At 52.6% G+C, this 15175-nt stretch overlaps 6 protein-coding genes across 6 annotated transcripts; 2 read left to right on the top strand and 4 right to left on the bottom strand.

The window, feature by feature from the left end:
- Positions 1-642: 642 nt before the first annotated feature.
- An14g04910 (uncharacterized protein) lies at positions 643-2610 on the bottom strand (the record flags this gene model as incomplete). Its single annotated transcript, XM_001401077.3, has 1 exon — positions 643-2610. One exon carries the CDS (start codon positions 2608-2610, stop codon positions 643-645), a length of 1968 nt encoding a protein of 655 aa, XP_001401114.1.
- A 1154-nt stretch (positions 2611-3764) lies between these two features.
- On the bottom strand, positions 3765-4121 carry An14g04900 (hypothetical protein; the record flags this gene model as incomplete). Its single annotated transcript, XM_059744264.1, has 2 exons — positions 3765-3793; positions 3836-4121. The coding sequence occupies 2 exons, from the start codon at positions 4119-4121 to the stop codon at positions 3765-3767; spliced, it is 315 nt and encodes a 104-aa protein (XP_059602330.1).
- A 707-nt stretch (positions 4122-4828) lies between these two features.
- An14g04890 (uncharacterized protein) lies at positions 4829-6579 on the top strand (the record flags this gene model as incomplete). Its single annotated transcript, XM_001401075.1, has 3 exons — positions 4829-5279; positions 5337-5366; positions 5423-6579. The coding sequence occupies 3 exons, from the start codon at positions 4829-4831 to the stop codon at positions 6577-6579; spliced, it is 1638 nt and encodes a 545-aa protein (XP_001401112.1).
- Positions 6580-6902: 323 nt separating this feature from the next.
- An14g04880 (uncharacterized protein) lies at positions 6903-7887 on the bottom strand (the record flags this gene model as incomplete). Its single annotated transcript, XM_059744262.1, has 5 exons — positions 6903-6998; positions 7085-7366; positions 7425-7485; positions 7556-7770; positions 7882-7887. The coding sequence occupies 5 exons, from the start codon at positions 7885-7887 to the stop codon at positions 6903-6905; spliced, it is 660 nt and encodes a 219-aa protein (XP_059602329.1).
- A 387-nt stretch (positions 7888-8274) lies between these two features.
- Positions 8275-11316, top strand: An14g04870 (uncharacterized protein; the record flags this gene model as incomplete). Its single annotated transcript, XM_059744261.1, has 5 exons — positions 8275-8644; positions 8718-8766; positions 8845-9976; positions 10055-10901; positions 10958-11316. 5 exons carry the CDS (start codon positions 8275-8277, stop codon positions 11314-11316), a joined length of 2757 nt encoding a protein of 918 aa, XP_059602328.1.
- Positions 11317-12241: 925 nt separating this feature from the next.
- On the bottom strand, positions 12242-14948 carry An14g04860 (uncharacterized protein; the record flags this gene model as incomplete). The annotated part of the gene is made up of 7 exons (XM_059744260.1): positions 12242-13257; positions 13302-13382; positions 13429-13705; positions 13755-14377; positions 14440-14716; positions 14803-14887; positions 14920-14948. 7 exons carry the CDS (start codon positions 14946-14948, stop codon positions 12242-12244), a joined length of 2388 nt encoding a protein of 795 aa, XP_059602327.1.
- Positions 14949-15175: the final 227 nt, after the last annotated feature.

The raw sequence follows: 15175 nt of genomic DNA, 5'->3' as shown, positions 1-15175 counted from the left end.
AAGAAGAAGAAGAAGAAAGAGGGAAGAAGAAGAACCGGAAGGATGAATGACGCTGGGGGAACCGAGAGAGGGGCAGCTGCCAGCACTGCTACCAGTTACTACTTACTAGCTACTAGTGAACTACTAACTGGTCGTAGTAACCAGTTGTTACTATGAAGAGAGCACGGGCGGGGCTTATCGATAAGTCACTCGCTGAGCTGGCAACTCTTTCTTCTCTCCCCTCTTTCTCTTTCTTATTCTCTCCATCTCTCTACTCATCTTCTACTAGTCTATATAACGAAGCATCTACTCGGTGTGTCCTTTGGGAATGGGTAACTTGGCGCGTGACAAACCCCCTATAATATAACATTGCTATTGCACAAGGATGAGAGATAATAATCTTCAGGGAGTGTGTGTCTGTGTGTGTGTGCGCGGTTGAACTGCAGCTTCCGATGGAACTTTTGTCTTTCCCCCCCATGACGTTATGAGATACCCACTTCGATCCCTCCTTCACCCGATCCCAAAATGCAAATACCCGAAAATCCACTGGTAAACTGACTCTCCCAGGGAAAAACAATGAAGCGATTCCCCTTCCATTCCCCCCCTCTTTCCTCCCTAATCGGACTAGTACTATGTAGCTAACCCCCAAGGACCCCTGCACCATCATTGAAGCCCCTCCGGGAGGTAATATCGTCGAGGACCATAGAAGGTGCCCGGCTCGCGCAGGGACATGCGTCGTCCGAGGTAACATGCATCGTCCAAGCGTTCCCGTTCCTCAAGCACGCGGGCGCGGTATTCCACCATCCGCTCGCGATGCTCCAATCGGGCCTCACGATCATCCAGTATTCGCGCCCGAATATCGTTCCGGGCCCGCCCCCCTCGGAACCGCTCTGCCCTCTCGGCCAAAAGTTGCTCCAAATCCAACTCGTCCGTACTAACTGGCGCATGGATGATCTTGGGCCGGTCCCGCGCCGGCCGGCTCACTTCTTGACTGGGACCACTTCCACCACCACCGCCAGCACTGACTGCACCCTCGTTGCGTGGGTCGATATGCTTACTGTCCGCAGGCACCACGTCAATGCAGCCATTGGGATACCCAGACCGGCTGGCCTTGCTGTCCGATCCGTTCTTCTGGGGCTGCTTCCGATAATGGGTGCGGTACGCATGCTTAGCTCGTGGAGCAGAGTGTCGACGATATAGACTGCCGCGCCACGGCTGGGGTTTATCCTCCAGTTCGGGCTCTTCATCGGAACTATCGGTGATGGAGCTGTCGTCGTCAAAGTCGAACACGGATTCATCGTCCCCCACACTACTCGACTCTAGTCCCAGTTCCAGCTCGGGATCTGCCGCTGGGGTTGAGGGCCTGACGTTCTCGGGCTTAGTCTCCGGAGGAGCCGGGGGAGTGGTAGGAGCAGGGGCTTTGTCGGAAGGATGGGTCTCTTGCTGGCCGGGGAAATGGGCGCGGGGATCAAATCCCTGCCGTTGGTGGAACATCCCAGCCGCCATGTGGACGCCTCGCAGCCCATTCGGTTGAGCCACCATGTGCGGAACTGTGGCTTGGCCAGACATCGCAGCACCGGGCATGACAGGAGCAGGCATTGCAGAATTGGGCATAGCAGTCGCAGGCATCGTAGAGACAGGCATGCCTGGTTGAGCGTGATGGGGCTGCATACCAGCTGGCATCCCGTGCACCCACGGCCAAGGCCCTTGGGCCATATGTGGTCTTGGTCCCGGATATCCCTGAGGAAGCTGGGGAGGCGGCTGATGGGAAGGTGACTGATGGGGAGGTGATTGATGGAACCTCGTAGGCAGAGGCTGCTGGTTATGATTCAAGGCCGGTGGCATTGGCCCCTGATGGATAGTAGGCCCGACCAGTGGCTCACTGGGCTGCATGCTCCTAGGCATTCCCTTTGGTCCCGAGTCGGATGGATTGTTGTGCACGTGAGTTGTTGGCACCCGGTCCTGGGGCTTAGGAAGGGCCTCCACATCCACATGGTCGTCGACAGGTATCTTGGGAAACACCAGATCTGTAGCCTTTCTCATAATGACGACGTTCACGGAGAGCGTCTCATAGTCACCCCGCCGGGAATTCTTACCCTTGAATGGCTTCTCATCCTCCTTGACATAGACGCAGGTCCATTCAAAATGGGGATCACTCTTCCTAAGTTCGCTGATCAGCTGATCCACATGCGCACGCTTGACCTTGGACAGGGACTGGTATTGCTCCGCAATGGGAATCTTCTTGGTTCGCTTGTGCACCAGCTTCATCAGATCGGACTGGCTGAGGTTCATCTTGGTCCGCTCCACATGGTTCCAGGTGGACTTGTGCCCGGGCACGGCATCGGCCTTGAAGAAGGTGTACCCCAGGTAGTAGAAGGGAGCACGAGCATCAATCTCCTCAACGACAGTGGTCTCCTTGGGCTTCGCATTGTTGACAGCCTGGGGCTTCTCCGGCTGAACATTAAGCCGATGCATCTGATGGACCAAATACTCCGAGTTCATGGGACGTGGCGAGCCCGCTTGCGCCACACGAACGCCCTCATTCGGGCGCATAGGGGGATGGTGGGTTGGAGGTGCAGGAGGCACCTGGTTGTGGTTGTTGTTGTTGTTGTTTTGGTTGATGACGGCCATACTGTAAGACTCCGCTCCTGTTGGGGACCGAGAGGATGCGGCCACGGGGACTCGTAAGTATGTCAATCCTCAGGCAGGGAGCAGGGAGCTGTTAAGATAAGCAACAAGAAGGAGAAGAAGAGCCCGAGCAGAAGCAGAAACCCTAGGAGATGGGATGGGAATCGGATAAAACGGAAAATGGGGGAAGCGGGGTCAAGAGCAAAGAGCGAGCAAGTATAGCCTCCTTATATCTCCGAACGCGCCAGGGAAGGGCCATGGAGGGGTCAACTGGCCTCTTTTAATGTCGACGGACTTCCGGCAATAATCATGGTGTAAGATTGTTTCAGGAGATGAAGATCCCTGGTGCTTTCTGCCTTGCCATTAGGTTTGGCAAGCTGCATACCCAGCAGAAGCAACCATCCAACCCCAAAAGATTCGGGATATCATGGTCGCGGAGCTACTGGAGTCTTTGCTTGTGACCATGAGAATCATTCAATCACGACGCGCCGTCGAAATGAAAGGACCAGGGGAAAAGCGCGCAGGTCCCTCCATCGCTGCGCAAGACGGAATTAGCAGGGCGCGACATCGCCCGGGCATGGCCAAGGGGAATTGCCCTGGCAATTTTGGCGCCTTATCATTCGCCCCTTTGACCTGCATCTTTTTATATCCACCCCCCTCTTCTCGATGAATGATAATCGGTAGTCGCGAGCCCGCGACTGCCTCTCTGGCCGCGTGTTTGCCCGGGCTTCGTATCGCAGGCAGCCTTCCTCAGCCGCAATGGTATGGGGCGATGCAGCAGCAAGTAAGAAAACCCAACATCTTCCCAGGGCGACCAGCAACTACAGCCCGGAGTAACAAGGCGGCAGCAAAAGTCTGATCTGATGTTGGATGGGCGATGACGGATGAGCAAGACCATCAGATGGAAGATGAAGAGAAAAGAACAAGCAAGGCCGCCGTCATGGTGCACACTACCTGCATGTGGCCGACCGACTAGCGGGTTTGCTACTGTGTTCAGGCCCAGGCTTTCACAGTCCAGGACGAACATCGCTGCAGCCTAACCGCCATTCAGCGCTGTTGCCCAACAATGAAATTCTACTTCCCACAAGCCTGATTGGCCGCAAAGATGCGCCGGTTCTGCAGCCAAACCCCCCTTTGCCGCCGTCTGTCCGTCTGGTTCAAAGAGACATGTTCTGCTTGCCCGTCACTGTCATTGAAGTAGAGTGGATCAATCCACTTCCCTACATACAGAAACGTATAGAAGTCTCCCGCAAATGCTGCATGTCATGGGCTCTTTTCCTGTTATGCTGATCGTGCTGCATGCGATGGTGGAAATGTTCTATTCCGCTCTGTCGTCTTGGATGACCGCCACCAGCAGCAGCAGCAGCAGGATCACCACCGCCACCATTATCACCACCCATGAAACGGTACTTTTCTCCCCCTCCTTTAGGAGCCCAGGCGAAGGATATCGTCATCTTCCTTGCTAGTCGTGTTGAGAACGGCTGCCCGCGTTGATGATAGGCCGGACCAGCCATGACTCATGGCGAATACCTGCAGGTGCTCCAGGCCTCAGCTGGGCCCATCCTGCAGGTTGCGCGGATCTCATTGGATGTTCAGTCTTAGTACACCCTCCTTCCATGACTTATAGAATCTATATCGGAACATGACATTGCCAGACAGGAAAATATTGGCATCTCCGTTTTCTAACAGTCCCTCCACAAGCACAAGAATGAACACTGAAAGAAACCCTAGGTGACTGAAAGTTAAACTTTAAGCAGCACATTTATCCTCCAAAATGTTGCGTCCATGTGATCTATCAAATAGATGATTTGGGCCGTTGTTGCGAGTCATGGTCCAGTTAGGGTATCTCAAGACTATACCCGAAAGAAAGTGCCTTTTTTGCCGTTGATTTTGTAGTAGGGTTCTGGTTGGCGTCCACAACCTTTGTTCTCCGTATAGATGTTTCGACTGCAACAATGTGAACCATCGCTCTCAGACCGGGTGCTTTCTTCTCGGCGTGCTCACTTCCAACAATAGCCCAGTTAGAACAAAGGCTCTTTATGGGAATGTAAGGAGCCCATTGATTATTCGCAATGCATTCTCTTGTCGGTCTTATCTGTGGCACTCCTGGAGGCCTTCAGGTTACATCCACTACTATAAAAGCCCGCTTCTATTCAAACTACCGCGAGGAGCACAACAGCTACCCCTAAACCCTATTTCAACATCTTTTGACATACTCGCAATGGCGGCCGATAACACAGATCAGATGTTCTGGAGCCGCGAATTCGCCCGCCTCGTCGGGGTCCTGACTAATGCTCATCTCGTAAGTGCTGCAGAGCATGGGGAAATATGGGGCCACATCTTCGATTGGAAGTCTAGCCTGGCAGCACTGATCCACGATCTTTTACAACCCGAAAGCCTGCTGGCAATCGAGCATCCCCAACTCCATGAGGTGCTCTCAAGACGCTACTACGCCAGCATGCAAGCCAGAGGGGAAACAGAGGTATCCAAATGCACGCACAAGGTGGACGGGCAGCATCGAACAGATAGTTATAGATACCAGCAGTGCATACACGACCAACATTCTACTATCCATCGCCAAGGCGAGGAGAACGTGCCTGATACGTACCGCGCTAGTCTCTGTCCCAAACTGCTCGACGAGTTTGTACTTCGGGGTATTCTGGGGTCTGGAAGTATGGATTTCTGACTCCTCTTGTGCTCTTGGAATCTCAGCTAACGCATATCCACAGCCTTTGGAGTCGTCTTCCTGGCTCATAAGCGTAAGCATCCGGAATACTCAATCTAACTAGTTCTGTCTCCTGACCCCAAATTCTAGGAAGTGATACCAGACCTGCAGCCGAACAAAAATTATACGCAATCAAGGTCGAGACTCTATCGACCATCAACACCGACGTGAGAAAACGGAGCTTACATCCGAGTGTGGCACCTCTATACTACCAGGAGCCGCATGACTTCCGCTATATTCCAATGGAGGCCTACCTTCTGCTGCTCATGGCTGGCTGTAAGCGGTTCCCGATGCTGGACTCCGTCTACTCCCACGGCAAGTACAAGGCAACAGTAATGGAAGCTACGGTCCGAAAGGAAGTCCGTGAAAAGGAATACAACCCGTATTCCGAAACGGAGGACTGGTGCGAGAATCAGAATATGTTCCGCCCAACTAGCGGATCCTTTCGGCTTGACTCGAAAGAGAAGAAGACTACACTGCTCGAAACCGAGGCCTGCAAGATATCAACCCAACTGCTGGAAGCAACAGCATACCTATATGACATACGACTCTGCCACACAGACATCTCTCACGTCAACTACCTACTCGATGATGACTCAAATGTAAACTCCCTTCTCCTCCCTACAAGCAAATCCCTACAACAACCTCCAGAAAGAAACCACCCACTAACCCTTCCCCAAAAACAGACAACCCTAATCGACCTCGGCCTCATTCACTTCGGCCTCCACGACGCCGACTTCCAAAAAAGCCACACGCCCTACATCGCCAACTACGAGAAATTCATGACTCCCGAACTCGCCACCGAACTGCTAAAACCCGAATACAACAATACCAAATTCCGCTCCCGCACCGTCCAAATCCCCCTCCGCCACGACGTCCGCTGCCTTACCCTCTGGCAACTCGGCTGCATCTTCTACGAGCTCCTGCACGGCTTCGCGCCTTGGGAAGAGCCAAACCCGGATCCGGATATCGGGCGCCTTGTCGATTGGACCAGGGGCCAGGATGCCGCACAGCAGGCCCGGAGAGCGCGAAAGATAAGGCAGCGGCGGAGGCGCATTATTAGAGAGGAGTTGCCCGTTAGTGATGAGCTATCGCAGGATTTTGTGGATATGCTGAGGGTTATGTTTACGAAGGACCCTGAGGAGAGACCGAAGTTGCAGGAGCTGTTGTCCATGCCTTGGTTTGGGCAGACGAGTTATTGGGAAGAGTGGATGGCGCAGGAGAGGAGGAGGAAGGCTGCTGGTTGAGTTATCTCCACGCAGTAGGGAATGGATGGATGTCGGATTAATCGTGGGTAGTTTGTGGACTAGATTGTCAGTCTCGCAGGCGAGATGGGCAAAATAATGATCGCGCTTTCTTCTACTTCTTCGGCATACGAGCAACAAGTACTAATTATATCTATATATATCATTGATATCGAGCCAAATTGCTCATGGATGGAAACAATGCAAACCCAATTACCCTAACCCCGTTTGAAACATAAAACCCGCGTAACAGAAAGTGCAAGGAGTAGATAATATAGTTATAGCAAATAAATATACTCATACCATCATAAGTAGTATGAATCACATCACCTCCGCAGACTATCCAATCTCGCCTGCAAGTCATCATCACTCGTATTCGCACCACCGCCACCCCCAGCTCCAACCGCTTGCGCAACTCTCGTCTCGCCCACGGCTGTCTTTTGTATATCGGTGGGTGTTTCTCCCAGCTAAGCAGTATGTCAGCATCATATACCTCATCCAATCCCACGCGAAGAGGAGGGAAACGAACCGCCTGGCTAAGATCCACACCAATCTCATCAAGAACCTCCTTGACGATATCCTCGCCTTCTTCCTCCTCGCCCTCCAGTCCCGTTGCTTCGTCAATCGCCTCATCCATCATTTCCTGTCGTTGATCCATGATATCGTTCTCTCGTTCGAACTCCATTGCGATTCGTTGCAATGCGGGGAGATTCATCTGTCGGTTCATGCTGCCTAGTAGCATCGTTGCGCCTTTCATTGACTGCATCATTTGTTCGTTGCTTCGTACCGTCTATCCATTTACCTTGTGAGTTATGAATGATGTGTAAAATGAAAGAATGGGATCGTACCTGAATCCGCAGCGAAATAGCCTGTAGCTGTGTCCGCATCTGGTAGAATTTCTGGATATATCTGTTCCCGCATCATTAGCATACCAACCACCATACTTTGAATATAAGAGTCAAATGACTGGGGAACGCACCTCCTCGTCCTCACCAAATCCTTCGCCTGGATCTTACAAGCCCCAATCTGCCCATTCTTCGCGCTCTTCTTGATATCCTGGACTAGCTTCTTCTCCTGGTTCTCAAGCTTGACTCGTTCGCGGTCCAGTTCGCGCTGGGTTCGGTCGAGCGCTCGTTGATGTTTGCGCAGACGCTCGGCGGGCGTCATGCGCTTGCCGAAGGCCCATTCGACGATCTGGTGGGGATGGTAGTTAGTTTGTTTGTTTGTTGTCGGTATTAGGTTGAGTTTGGGGGATGCGGGGAAGGGGAAAGGTTAGGTGGATAGATCAAATAGATAGGGACATACGTTCATAGTGGGGGTATTTGGGGGCTGGGGTAGGATTCAATGGTGATTGCTGTCCCGGCGGGAGGGAAATGACATGCAGCTTGTGGGCGAAGGAGGAAGAAGAGAAGGGCCAGAAATCATGAATTGATAAGTAGCGACGAGGATGAGGATGAGGATAGAATGTCAGGCTACCTTCTTTAGTTGAGTGACATCAAGGTAACCGTACCATACCATACACATTAATTACATACTCTAGTTAATTCACTCCGGTAATAAAACAGTGTCACATGCAGAAAACCAGACCAAACCCCTTTCGGCTTTTCCAGGGAATCTTTCGTTTCTTCCATCTTCGCGTCACCGATTGATGGCTTTCCATCCCCTGCAACTCCCCTCATTCTTTCCTTGTCGGTCGCCATGAGTCAGGAGTATTTCCCCGGTCAGGGCGCCTCCTCTGCCGGCGAGGGTTCATCCTCACCCTCGTCCTCCTCGCCCTCTCACGCCCATCCTCCTCCGCCGACGGAGGAGGAACGCCTTCCCAGCACTAGTAGTTCTACTATGTTTCCGAGACCCCCGCCTGCATACATGACCGTCGGCAATGGCTCAACCTCCGAGAGCGCGACCGCCTTGATGGCTTCCCTGCATGAAGATTCCGGCTATGGAGGCAGTATTCCCAGCGGAAGTGTGATGGATGGTGATGCTGGTGGCGACTGGAAGGCCGATTTGATGGTCGATCGCCCGACACCCATGCATACCCCTACGCATCTGGGAGAGTGGAATCCTGCCGGTTCGTTTGCCCCGGAGGAAAACGGATATGGTTTATGTTATTAAATGGCAGTTGACTGACCGCGGGTTTACAGTGGAGCATGAGAGACAGGTTGTTGCTAGCCATGTTCATCAATTATTATAGTATGTGGTTTTTACTATTTTTTTCCCCTCTTATGGGATGCGCAGACACTGACCAGACCGCTCTTCTTCGAATTACAGCAACTCGAATCGCACTAAGCTCGCGCGTGCCATCTCGCGCACTATCGAAACCCTCAAAGAGCTTCAGGATATGAACCGCCAATGGCCCGCGCATTATCCCTCCTCCCAGAGCGCCCCGGGCTCCCCTGCGCCGAAGCCCGCCATGCAGAAGAGACAGTCATTTTTCGGAGAGACAAGCATCGAATCGGAAGATTTACCCCGTCCCGGAATGATCAGACGCGCTGCCACGATGACCGGTGGCGAGGATTTGGCTGAATCTAGCGCTGCGGCGGAGCGTCGCGTACCGTCCGAACCGAGGTTGATGAGCCCCCAGATTGCGCAGGAATTTTCGATTCTCAAGCTGGATTTGAAGCTGGGTGCGCTGTCCCAGGCGGAGCTGGTGCACTCGCTAGAGAAAGCGTCCATTGCATCGCTACTGGACGGCAAGATCAGCCAGAGTATTAAGCACCTGTTGTCGCTGCGGGATCGGATTGAGGATACATCGAGCAAGGTCTTGATTACAGGTGATCTGAACGCTGGAAAATCGACTTTCTGTAATGCGCTGTTGCGGCGCAAGGTCCTCCCCGAGGATCAGCAGCCTTGCACGAGCATCTTCTGTGAGGTTCTCGATGCGCGCGAGAACAGCGGTGTTGAGGAGGTTCATGCCGTTCACAAGGATGTGCTTTACAACCGCAACGATGAGAGTACCTACGATGTGTATGCGCTCCATGAGCTGGAGAACATTGTCATCGACAACTCCAAGTACATGCAGTGCAAGGTCTACGTGAAGGATGTGCGGACGATTGACGAATCTCTTCTCAACAACGGAGTGGTGGATATCGCTCTGATTGATGCGCCTGGTCTGAACTCGGACTCGCTGAAGACGACGGCGGTCTTTGCCCGACAGGAGGAGATTGATGTGGTCGTTTTTGTGGTTTCCGCTGCAAACCATTTCACTCTTTCTGCAAAGGAGTTCATTCTTAACGCTGCTCATGAGAAAGCCTATATGTTCATCGTTGTCAACGGCTTCGACCAGATTCGCGACAAGCAGCGCTGTGAGCGGATGATCTTGGACCAGATCGGCAAGCTTAGTCCCCGCACATACAAGGAAGCGGCTGAGCTGGTGCACTTCGTCTCGAGTAATGCTATCCCGGTAGCACCCCCGATTTCGGTGGAGAGCTCTGGTTCCGGTGGTGGTGATGGTGATGACTCTGATGATGACGACGATAAGCCCTCCGGCAAGAAGGATAAAGGAAAGGGCAAGGAGAGGGAGAAGATTCAAGACTTTGAGAACCTGGAGGGCTCATTGCGCCGCTTCGTTCTCGAAAAGCGCTCTCGCTCGAAGCTTGCTCCGGCCAGGACTTACCTCCTGAACCTGCTTGCCGACATCAACTCGTTGGCCTCGGTGAACCGCGACGTCGCTCAGAACGAGCTCAAGCGCGTCACGGACGAGCTGGCGGAGCTTGAGCCGGCGTATGAGGACGGTAAGAGGAAGAAGGTTGAGATTGGTGATCAAGTCGAGAAGCTTGTCGACGAGTCTTGCGACGATGTCTACAACCACACCCGGTCTACTCTGGGCGACACCATCGCCCGTGTTTCGGAGGCTGATCTGGGCGTTGAATACCCTGGTTTCCTCTCCGCATTCCAATATGCCGAAGACCTGAAGGTGGCCATGCTAGAGCAGATCGCTTCGGCTGTAACTGGCTGCGAGGACTACGCTCGCGAGAAGACAGTAAAGGGCGTCGGGTTCATCCAGAACATTGGTCTTCTCCATGTTGGCGAAGACAAGTTTGCGCCCTTGAACTTCCGCGCGGATATGATGTTCCGTCGTGGTCGTCGTCACACGCTCGCTAGACAAGTGCACACGGAAGTGGAACTATGGGACTTCTTCGACGTCTCGGGCATCTGGGAGCGCCAGGAGAAGGTGGCCGGCACAGGTATGGCTATGACCGCCGTAACCGTTCTTACAGGCCGTGCCTTTGGTGGACTCAGCTGGGTCGACAGCGTTTTCAGCGCTGTCAAGTTCCTTGGCCCGAACAATCTGCGCCGCCTGTTCATTCCTGGTGTTATGGCCATTGGTAAGTCCCACCCTATAAGTCATACTATTGAATTGTTCACTAACTGACTAAACCAGCCGCCCTGACAGCCGCCTACATGGTCTCTTCGATCCCAACGACTCTCCCTCCTCGTCTCTCACGCAAGCTCGCCGCCACCCTCTCGGAGATGGACTACGTCCACTCCAACGCGACGCGCATCTCCTCCGAAGTGCGCCGCATTCTGCGCCTCCCCGCCGGAAACCTGCAAACAAGCCTGGCACAAGACATCGAAGATCTCGGCCGCCGCAAGCACGAAGTCAGCAAGACCAAGCAGGAAAGCGACGCCGCCTGCAAGTACTTCTCGAACTTGTTCCGCGAGAGCGGCGAGAACCGCACCTCGGTCGAAAACATCGATCTCGATGCTCCCTTACCCGGTGGCCTGGCAGCCCATGCTTAAAACACCAACTCTGGTCTTTTCCTTTCTTTTTCTTATCCCCCTTTATCTTTGACAACTGTACAAAACATAACATAATGATGCTGTACGAACTTGCTACTGCTACTGCTACTATTCCCTGTCTGTTCAACAGAAGTGTTAGCCGTGGCTGACAATTTTTCCTTACTTCCCTCTTCCTCGTTTCCTTTGCCACTCAAAATATCCCCCTCGTGTGTGTACATTCACCTCCCCTTCATCCTTTCCCTTTTTATCTTTATTTGCATCATTACCCTCATCCCTTGCAGGATAGGGCTGGTTGATGATTGCTATCGTCAGCTTATGGATGATGATTAAGTAGCCTCAGTTTCTGGCGTATCACCATCGTTGATTGGCGTCTTAGAGCTTAATTGCATACCTATTGCCTGCTTACTCTAGTCATGCTTATGGGTTTAGTATATGTGGCTTCCAGCTTAGGTATTAACTAGATCGAGGCTGTGCCTTTATTACTATTATGCTTTGTTTACTTTCCCTTTCTCTAATTGTCGGAATCGTGTCATAGTATTGTCGGTTATAGTAGGATTCATTATTTCCATGATGCGAGTTTAGGGCGACATCGAGAACTAGGCTGCAAGCACCCACTAATTCGTGAGAAGTACTTTTTAAAAGGTACAGCAAAGCATCGATTCTAACCAACCCTAACTTGCCCTAGTAGCTAGTAGTAAGGTTTTCATTCAGGACAGAGACGCCATGCTATGCATAACTCAACAGCAGAACATCATGGACCCAATGATTGTCCAAACCAAACACACCATCAATCTCATACTATGCTATGAGGATCTCATACTCGCTCACTTCCTCACTCGGCCCACACATACGCAAAATTACGTACGTATCCATATATAATTTACCTAACCCAACAAAGTGAAATCCAACAAAGATCAAATTCTGATTACAGATTATCCAACGCACGATTCGTATGCCTCGTCCTCCTCGCCGTCCCCCACGCCCCATTCTCTAACCCGGGAACGAGTCTCCCCTCCGCTACTAGATCATTCGACTTCTTCTTCTCAACCACCTTCCCCGCCTTTTGAAGGAATTTCTCCCGCATGGCTACTGCATCCGGGTCCTCGTAGTCCAGCTGTGTCATGGGCGGGGCCTCGTTTTCGTCCTCTTCTTCGAGGGTGGCGTTGCGCTCTGGGTACTGATACTCGTATTGGTTGCTGTGGGTGTGAGACAGGGAGGGGATTCGGGGGTTGGTGGTGGTTGTGGTGGTGGATTCGACGACGCTGCCGCATCCGTCTTCGTTCAAGGTGTCGATTGAGCTGGCGCGAGAGAAGGAGAAGTGTTTGGGGTGGTCGAGAGAGGATGCGGCCCGGCCGAGGAGGGGTCTCCGACCTCGTTGGGGTCGATGGCGGTCGTCGGGGCCGGTGCTGGGTTCGGAGGGCTGGGCTGGTCGGGCGTTTTTGAGGAGGCTAGTTACGGCTTGGTTGAGGGCGGATTGGGTGGTTGTGGTTGATATTGATGTTGAGGGGTGTTGATCGGAGGGTTTGCGCTTGAGGGGGGAGGTGGTGGTTTGGGCTGGGTGTGAGGGTTTGGTGTTGGGTTCGGGGTCCGATGAGGATGTGTCTGGAGGTTGTGCCTTGCTTGTTTTCGGTTTTGATTGCTCGTGCTCATGCTCATGTCTGGGACGTGGGTGCTCGTTACTGTTGGATGGTTGCTTCTGCTCTGGGCGAGAACCGGCTCGAGGTTCCAGAGACTTTCGGCTTTGCGTGGGTTGCTTTTGAATTAAGTATTGGTCGAATGGTTGTTTTTGTTCGTTGCGGATCGAGGCCCAGAGCCAGTCGGCGGATACAGCAGGGACACCCCATTCTTGGGTGTGTCGCAGCTTCTCCGGGTTCACGGGGCCGGAGTCATTGCATATAAGTACGGAGGCGCTGGGTGTCAAGTACTCGTGGTAGGTGGCACCTAGAGAATTAGACAGAGTACTTCAACTGCTTGGGACAACTTACCAACGAGGTTAACGAGCTTTGATAGATGGAGGAGGTCAATTCGGGAGAAGCCAGTAGAGCAGACCTTCAGTCCCGCGAATCCTAGGACTGTCAGCTAGACGTTAACGAGAGCTGATTGGGGCTTTACCTTTGATGGGGAATGAAGGGATCGGAGTGTTCGCTGTGTGGGACTCTGGCGGCACCAGCGTCTTCGCATCGAGGCATCTTTCCAACCACATGTCGGTTACCACTTCGCATTCGAAAGCCAAGTCATCCGTGGATGGGACCTGTGAGCGGGGCATCTTGTAGGGCACGATAGTATAGAGGCCATGGCCCCTTTTGGGTATGTCTGGTCGGGAAAACTCGCTCAAGGAGCCCACCAGCTCTGCACCGTTGAAGGAGAGATGGTCCCGCAATACGTTTGTCTTGAAAAGTTAGAAGGTGAAAAGGAAGTCCAAGGGTATGCACACTAACCTGTTTAGTAGAGAACCCATGAATGAAAAAGAAACAATCGCCCAGAAACCCTTCGTGACGCTCTACAGCTGCCGGAGGGGGCGGGGGCGGTTGTAGGGGCTCCTGCACTTCTGCAAAGGTAGTCTCGCTGGCAAATGAGCGCGACTCTTGCAGGATAGAAGGCCTCTTTGTCAAAGACTGGGTCCTCTGCAGACTTTCTCTAGATGGCCTCGGATCGCTGCTGTCGAAACCCGTACCGACAATATCGCCCCAGATCCCTTCATTCTGATCACCTAACTTAGCGCTCGCAATCCTCCGAAGTTTCCTCGGTCTAGGGTTGGAGGGGTTTTCGTTATTGGTAACCTTCGGTTTCGGAGTAGGCAGCGATCGATTCCAGGCACCAGCGCCCTGTTGCTCATCAGGCAGAAGAGGGTGATAAAGAGTTTCTTCCAGTACCATGCCACGCTCAAGACTATCCTCGAACCACTTCACCGTGACAATCCTGATACCCCACTGCGTTGCGAATTTGTATTTCTCACCCTCCGTATTCCTGGCGATCAGATGAGTGACGTTCTTGGTGAGGTCTTTCCGGAACTCGGCTCCATGGGCAGTGACCGTATCCTGGATACGATTGCGTAGCGACACTATAGCATCGAGCATTAGACCAGTCTTCCAGTGCGCCGATTGTACGGTGATTCCTACTCACTATCCTCGAATCCCGTGATGCAGATAGACAACCCAGCAAACGTGGGAAATTTGTACTCTTTTTCCAGAGAACGAATATCTGTATCCCCTCCCTGCATCCATGATTGACGAACAGCTTCGACCCATTCTGGTCTCAGGACTGTGATATCAGTCCGCTCGCGCGCCACGAACTTGTACTTCGGAGTATTGACTTCGCCGATGAGTAGATGAGTGACGTCGGAGGTAAGGTCAAACTTGTGGGTTGCTCCCATCTGACTTGCGACGATAGCGAGTTCAGACTAGATGCGACAGATACCCATCAGTATTTCCTCTTTCCTTATAAACAATAACGAGAAGTACTCGCATTAGAGGGTGTTTAGCATACCCGCTGCTCTGGTAAAATGGAGGTAAAGCAGAGGACCACCCCCGCAAGAGGATGCTCCTTGTCTAAAGAGGAATTAGTCGGCCTTCTGCTAGATGCGGAGATAAATGGAATACTGACTTGAGGTTACTTTCTCTGCCATGCTTCATGATTGGCAGGAATCAGCCTGGGACTATTGCGCCGATCTGAAATTCGCTCTTGCGGAGCTCCGCGCGGAAGCGCGTCTTGGAGTATACGGTGTCACGTGACGAATTACAAGATGCAGGAGGGCGTCTTCGAAGCCATCGATGGCAAGGAGTTCCACGAATAGTGCTGGCCGTAGTATTCCCGAACCAATACTAATAGTAAGTAACATGGTGATTTCCATGTCTAGTCA

Source organism: Aspergillus niger, assembly GCF_000002855.4.
Source record: "Aspergillus niger supercontig An14".
Lineage (NCBI taxonomy): Eukaryota > Fungi > Ascomycota > Eurotiomycetes > Eurotiales > Aspergillaceae > Aspergillus > Aspergillus niger.
This window is presented reverse-complemented; position numbering and strand designations above follow the sequence as displayed.